The following is a 6,666-nucleotide window of genomic DNA, read 5'->3' on the forward strand; positions in this document are numbered from 1 at the left end:
TGGCGGGCGGACGGACACGCGGCAGCTGAGGGAGCGCCGCCTCACCCGAGGTCAGCAGCAGCGGCGGCAGCAGCAGCAGGAGGCAGAGGCTCAGGCCCCGGGGCCCCGAGGCTCCAGGCCCAGCACTGCGGCTGAACGGCGAGGCGGCCATGAGCCCCGGCAGGTGCCATCTAACGGGGCAGACACGGTGCCACGAGCCCCGGCAGGTGATGGCGACCCTGCCGCGCGCAAGGGCTCCTCCAGCACCTGATGGAGTCCCGGGCACGTGACGGCCCCGCCAGCACGTGACAACGCCGCAGACATTCCCCCGCACCCATGGGCGCGTGTCCTGCGTCCGCACCTGCACCCAAGCTTCGTGCCTGTTCCTTGAAGATGACCTCGGAGCCCAGGATCTGCGATTGCCTCCGGGGTGGCCAACCCTGTGAAAGTACCCCCCCGCAGTTGCTTTGAGCTGGGGATGGTGCCCCCAATCTCTGGACCTCTGAGGGCACCTTTGTCGCCCAGCCTCTGACCACACCCCTGGTCCCCTGGGCTTGGCGCCTTGGAAAGGTTCGCAAGTGATGTTAATCTGGGAATCTTAAAAGATGTAGGAAGCACAAGAAAGGAACAGTAGGGCTAGGGAATCCGGAAAGATGTTTTTAGGAAAGTAGCATTTGAGCCGGATCTAGGACTGGAATAAGGAGTCCTGGAGGAGTCCTGGGAAAGGAAAGGCATTCCTCCTCTTCCACAGACCACCAATCGGATGGTCGCACCTGAAGGAAATGGTGGCGGATGCCAGGCCTGGGGCCTTCCAGGAGCGCTTTTGCAGGATCGGCCCTTTGCCTCTGCTGGGTGCAGCAGAATTGGGCGCGGAACACCAAGATTCCTGCTTCTCTTGTCTAGTGGTGGGGAAGGCGGTGTCCAGTTCTGGGGACCCCATTCTCCTGCCTGGTATCTACGGGGGTCCACAGAATGAGCTCCCACCACTGGCAGGTGAGTAGAAGGGATGTGTGCCATTTCCACGCCGAGCGTGGTCGAGCAGAGGAGGACGCCTGCTCCCCTGGTGTTCATGCCGCGCTGTGCTACCCAGGGCAGCAGCACCATCACTGGGAGCTTGTCAGAGAAGCAGTTCTCAGGCCCCACCCCAGACCTACAGGACCGAAAACTCTGGGAGTGGAACCAGTGATGTGTGTTTTACTAAGCCAAAGAGAGCGACGCCGGGACATCGAGCCAGAGAATGAGGGTAAAGAGCCAACGCCTAATACAAGAACTCTCACTTGCCTTCTTCCCAGGAGGAGAGCGGACCTTTGTTAACCGAGTGGAGGGGACAGGGCGCCTGGGGGGCTCAGTTGCTTAAGCATCTGCCTTCGGCTCAGGTCATGATCCCGGGGGCCTGGGATCGGGCTCCCTGCTCAGCGAGGCGTCTGCTTCTCCCTCTCCCTCTGCCCCTCCCCTGGCTTGTGCTCTCTCTCTCTCTCAAATGAATAAAAATCTTAAAAAGTAAAAATAAAAAAAACAAAGTGGAAGAGGGGGCAGCAGCCACAAATGGAAGAAGCAGCAGAGAAGGACTATTTCTCACGTTCTAACTTCATTCTGGCTCCCAGGTCTGGTCTCTTGTGATCCCCTCTTCTGAGCTGCAGAGACTCTGCAATTAAGCTACAAAGCTCCGGCAGACGTGGTGAGTACGAGAGCAGGACCCAGCTAGCTAAAACCCTGTGAAGGACTCCCATCTGAGCAGGTGGGGACTCACCACGCCCTTGAGGGCTTAATAAAAACCATGAAGAGATCCTGTGTTACCTGGGAAACTAGTTCTCCACGGAGTATGTCATATGCAACCCCACAACGTTCAGGAGACCAGAGCTTAGAACGAACAGGAACACACTCCCAACCTTTATTCAGTTGACATCTGAAATCTCCACACTCCTTAATGCCTCCACACAACTTGGGCTGAGCCTGGATGGGGCCACTAGGGACTGAGGAAGGGGACCCCATCACGGGGCTGCCCCAGGAGGGCCTGTGTGGCACAGGCTGGCCACGCACGGCTGGATCCACGCTGGCTGTAGGGAAAAGTCTCCCAGCCCCAGACACCCCAGCAGATGTGGAAACCCCGGGCCTCACACCTCAGCAGGGACCTGGTGACGCCTCCTCCCTCTCTCTGCACCATCAGCAAGCTGACCGCTTTGTCAGAGTCTCAGGTGACAGCCTGAGACCACACCCAGGTCCAATGCTGTCTCCCTGCTCCTGGCGTGATGTCTTCTCGGGCAGGGGCTGTCTGAGATGGCAAGGAAGCCCCGGGCTTCAGCTGGCCAGTCAGCTGGCTCTCAGGCTGGGATGCTTGACCTCCCTCCTTCCAGACAGGCAGGGCACAGCCAAGGTGTGCATGTGGCCGACCTAGGTGACTGGGGCATCTGGCTGAGACACTTCCGGGGCTCCAGCCTTGCTGCCGCTCTTACTGTGTGGCTCTCTACAGGGTCACTGGGTGCCAACCAGAACTGGGGGAGAGGGCATTTGAGTAGGAGTGGGAGGTCGGAGGAGAGGCCCAGGCGAGACTCGGCAACAGGAGGGGGGTAGGCCGGGGTGATCACGGGGCCACCAGGACGCCCAGGGGCAGCAGCAGGCACAGAAGTGGGAGGAAGCCTGCTGAGTCCCAAGAGCGAGCCTGACTCAACTGACCAATGACCCAATCCTTGTAGAAACTAACTTCTGTATAAACTCCAGGATAATTTTTGCGACCGCAGCCAATGCCCCAGCTCACGATTCCCACCTGGACCCATGTTGCATTAAGTTCACAGACCAGGGGCCCTCCAGAGTCTCCCTGGAGAAAGAGAAAGAAACAAACACAGGAACGGAAGAAAATCACCATCAGAACTGGCTGATCGCACTGCAAGGCCTGGGGAGACGGGCGCGCAGGGGGCTTCCCCAGGACCCCCCTCCCCCAGGCATCCACCAGTCCTGGGAATATTTGAGAGTTGATAACTAAGTGAAAACTTGAACAACCTCTGAGAAATACTCCTGCTTCCCAACTGTTCCTGGAGGCACACAAGATAGATAGCCCCTGGGTCCCAGCGCAGCAGTAGGGCTAATACTGTGTTGAAATACTCTTTGAATGCCCCTGTTCCTCCATGGCACCTGACCTGCCCCCATGGTCCTCTCCAAGCCTCCCATGACCCACCAACCAAAGGGGTACCCCTGACACAATACACAGCCTCCAGAGCCCTACTCCAGCTCTAAGGCTGGTGTCTATTCTGTTCGGTCAGTCCTGGGCCTCCATGGATGTGAAATACTTTGAATATCAACCCTGCATAGGAGGATCCCATAATCCTCACCTCCTACCTGAAATGCCCCCTGACCTTAAACCCACATATCCAACACCGCGCATTTGTCAGTTCCCTGTCTCCAGACTGTCCCAGACATGCCATATACACCCCATCTGAGGCAGAACCCTGCATGTCCTCTCCCAGACCCGCTCTGGTGCCCCCACCCCCCACCAACCAGCTCAGACAGAAACAGAGCCCTCCCAACCTCTCCCTCGCCCCCCTCCCAGCAGTCAGTCACCAAGAACTCATGATTCATCCTCAGACACATCTCCTCCCCCCACCCCCAGCTCCTGCTTGGGACCCAGCATCATCGCCTAGATGATGGGAACAAACACCTAGCCTACAGTCCTGCCCGGATGGCGTCGAGAAACTTGGCCTAGCGCTCCAGGCCACACGGATTCTGACCCTAGCCCTCTTCTCTGGTCACCTCATTGCTCTAGACCTGGAAGACAGGCCCTACACGTGACAAGTTCCCTCAGACCTCGGAGCCGCTGTCCGTGCTGCTCCCTCCCCTACAACGCTTTTCCAAGAAATCCAAATACTCATCCTCTGAGACCCAGCTCAAACGCCCCCTCCTCCAGAAAGCACTCGGAGCAAGAGGAAGATGGTGGGCCCGGGAGTGCAGCAGCCACGCACAGGGGTCCCTGAGCTCGCACCTTTCGAGCTCACCCCAGCTGTGTGATAGGTATGATGTCTAGGTGGCAGGGTTGTGACGGGGGTGAACAGAGCTCCTGTGGCTCACACAGCAAGTGCCACAGAGGAGGAACTCCATAGAGGAACTCCATAAAGGGACTTAGAGTGTTAGCACGACCCGCCCCCAACTTCCCCACACCTTGGCGGGGCCCCCAGGCAGCAAGGGCGGCTCCCTTTAGAAGGAGCGGGCCAGGCCAGCTCAGGGGAGCCCTGAGGGGTTCTCCCCATGAATCTCCTTAACTAAGGAGGGAACGGAGGAGATAGCAGTTCCCCCAGGCCCTGGCACTTGGGAAGCGCGCAGGAGGGGACATCCTCACCGTAGAGGCCACAACGGAGCCAGGAACTGACCTTGCAGAGACTCTTCCCGTCTTGATAGCCACAGATCATCCCTTTTTTCACTAGATTGCGAAGTGACCCTAAGCGTGTCAGCAATATCTGGTTACATTTCTTGTAGTGAAGAATGAGTTGCTTGGTCTCCTGAAGATGAACTGACACTGGGGCTGGGGCAACAAAGACAAAGTCAGGGTCTGCGTGAGTGGAGAGCCCAGGAGCCCCCGAAACCCGCTCTGTGCCCTCACACACTGTTGCATCCTCAGAGGCAGTCGGGGCAATGGCTACCGTCCCATTGACAGGAGGGAACGGAGGCTGTGGTGGTGAGGGGAGAGGGAGAGGTAAGAAAAGCCATGACAGGAGAAGGAGGGACCCCTCAGGACAGAAAGAGGCAAGGCCTTACCAACCGGAAGTGAAAAGCAAGCGTCACCCTGAGTACCAAGAGTAAGTGACAGGTGTCCTGTGCTGAGCAGAATCAAGACGCTCAGACAGGGAGGGCCCCCAAAGGGACCAGTCCAGCTGCTTCCCCGACATAGGAGGCCCTCCAGCCTCGCTAGTAGGCTTGCTCTGGCCCAGCTGACTGCCTAGCACGAGAAGCTCCCTCCCCACCAAGCAGGGACTTCCACGGAGGGACAGATCGGACTCGCAGAGAGCTCATGCCACCGGGGCTGAAGTCCATGCTGGAGAGAGCCCACCATCCCTGGCACCCAGGCCCCCAGGTGTGAACATTCCAACGCAATACTTTTTTTAAAGATTTTTTTTTTTGAGAGAGAGAGAGAGCACAAGTGGGGGGAAGGGCAAAGGGAGAGGGGGAAGCAGACTGCCCGCTGAGCACGAGGCTCGATCGCAGGACCCTGGGATCCTGACCTGAGCCGAAGTCAGACGCTTCGTCGACTGAGCCACCCAGGCGCCCTTCATTAAGCAATTCTTAATGAGGTTCAGTTCTCCCTGGCAGGACGCCCTCCTCCTCCCTTGCCCACCTGTTAAAGAATCAGCCTCCCTGTCCCTTGTGGGACAGCCTGTGGCCCAGCGCCAGCACACCAGGCTGCCCCCTCGACTCCCCACTTACCAGTCTCACCTCCTGCCAGTTGGCCCCAGCCTGCCACCCAGCACTCCGTCCCACTTTCCACGTGGAAAGCCCTTTCGGGGAGACACACAGGCTGGATGTATGAGGAGTAATTCACGGAGAAGGACAGCAAAACCAGGGCGATGTCATGTCTCAAAGTTTTAGCATCATAATAGTGGTGGCAAACGATGTCTTCCACCGGGACCACCAGGGTTGTCTTGGAATGAGAATATAACAGTGTGTCTCCCAGCCTCACTGTATATTCCTCGTGGCTGTGGGAAGAGGACCTGCCCTTCATAGGGATCCCAGAGGGTCTACACTCCCCTTCCACATTTTCCAGGTTCTTCCCAGCCTGGGCCTGTCTCCTCGGCCAGCATCAGGCACCTGCCTGCCTGCTGACCACATCCCGTCCCCAGACCCTAACCAGCCAGTGGTTCTCCAAGTGAGGGCCCGAGACTACCAAAGCAGCCCCTGGGAACTTGGTAGACATGCGAATTCTCAGGTCTCACTCCAGACTGAATAACACCTAGGGGGCTGTGACTCCTTCTCAGAGGAGGAAGAGGAAGCTCAGGGAAGGGGATAGGACTGGCTCCAGGTCACAGAGCCTGACGGGGGGGCCCAAGCCTGGAGCCCCAGACACTCACCCAATTATGCAGTGGGCGGCGGTCAGCACCCACCGACTGGCAATGAGGGATCCTCCGCATATGTGTCTGTCCCTGACCTGCAGGCTCACCTGCCAGGGCCACTTCTTGTCTGAGGCGGGCAGTCCGCCGGCTATCCTCATAGACCTCTGGCCGCATCCTGGTTGGCTCACTAAAGAGAAGGGACTGGAGGTGAAGCTACTGTCTCGTTCCCTGCTCACTGCCCCTAGCCAGCCGCCACGGTGCAGAGCCAGGTTTCCTCTCCAACCCTTCAAGGTAGAGTCTGACCCTTCTAGCTCCCCAAGCAGCTTCCCCTCTGGCCATCCAGGTGGACCTGTCCAGACTTGTCCAGAAGCAGTACCTTGAGGAGAGAAGGTTCCAAATACAGCGGCCTGGCTGGACTCCACTGTGAGTGTGAGAGGCCCCGGAGCTGCAGTGGATATTAGCATCTGCGGGGACTCCAGGGACCCTGGTGGCCCTGGTGGCGCCTCTGGGCTTGCGGGTGTCATTGCAGATTCCTTGCTGGGGCTGTAACCCTCACCTGGGGAAGATCCGTGAGGCAGGAGCTGGCCCGAGCGCGCGCCCTCGCCTGCCCTTTCCCCCGGCACCCCCAGCAAACACCCCCCCCTTCCACTCCCCA

The 6,666-nt window shown here is 58.6% G+C and overlaps 2 protein-coding genes across 2 annotated transcripts in view; both read right to left on the bottom strand.

The window, feature by feature from the left end:
• PRSS45P overlaps positions 1–317 on the bottom strand; it is a 7,819-nt gene extending 7,502 nt beyond the window's left edge. Inside the window, exons 1-2 of the mRNA XM_034657201.1 lie at positions 247–317; positions 46–170 (exon numbers count right to left, since the gene is read on the bottom strand). Of these exons, the coding sequence (XP_034513092.1) occupies positions 46–170; positions 247–317 (196 nt within the window). The remainder of the gene's footprint in view (positions 1–45; positions 171–246) is intronic.
• Positions 318–1,915: 1,598 nt separating this feature from the next.
• LOC100464627 (serine protease 44-like) overlaps positions 1,916–6,666 on the bottom strand; it is a 5,007-nt gene continuing 256 nt past the window's right edge. The window contains exons 2-6 of the mRNA XM_034658201.1: positions 6,388–6,567; positions 6,030–6,198; positions 5,389–5,657; positions 4,338–4,489; positions 1,916–2,794 (exon numbers count right to left, since the gene is read on the bottom strand). Coding sequence (XP_034514092.1) covers positions 2,561–2,794; positions 4,338–4,489; positions 5,389–5,657; positions 6,030–6,198; positions 6,388–6,567 — 1,004 coding nt within the window. The 3' untranslated portion in view covers positions 1,916–2,560. The remainder of the gene's footprint in view (positions 2,795–4,337; positions 4,490–5,388; positions 5,658–6,029; positions 6,199–6,387; positions 6,568–6,666) is intronic.

The sequence above is a fragment of the Ailuropoda melanoleuca genome, chromosome 4, assembly GCF_002007445.2.
Source record: "Ailuropoda melanoleuca isolate Jingjing chromosome 4, ASM200744v2, whole genome shotgun sequence".
Taxonomy (NCBI): Eukaryota; Metazoa; Chordata; class Mammalia; order Carnivora; family Ursidae; genus Ailuropoda; species Ailuropoda melanoleuca.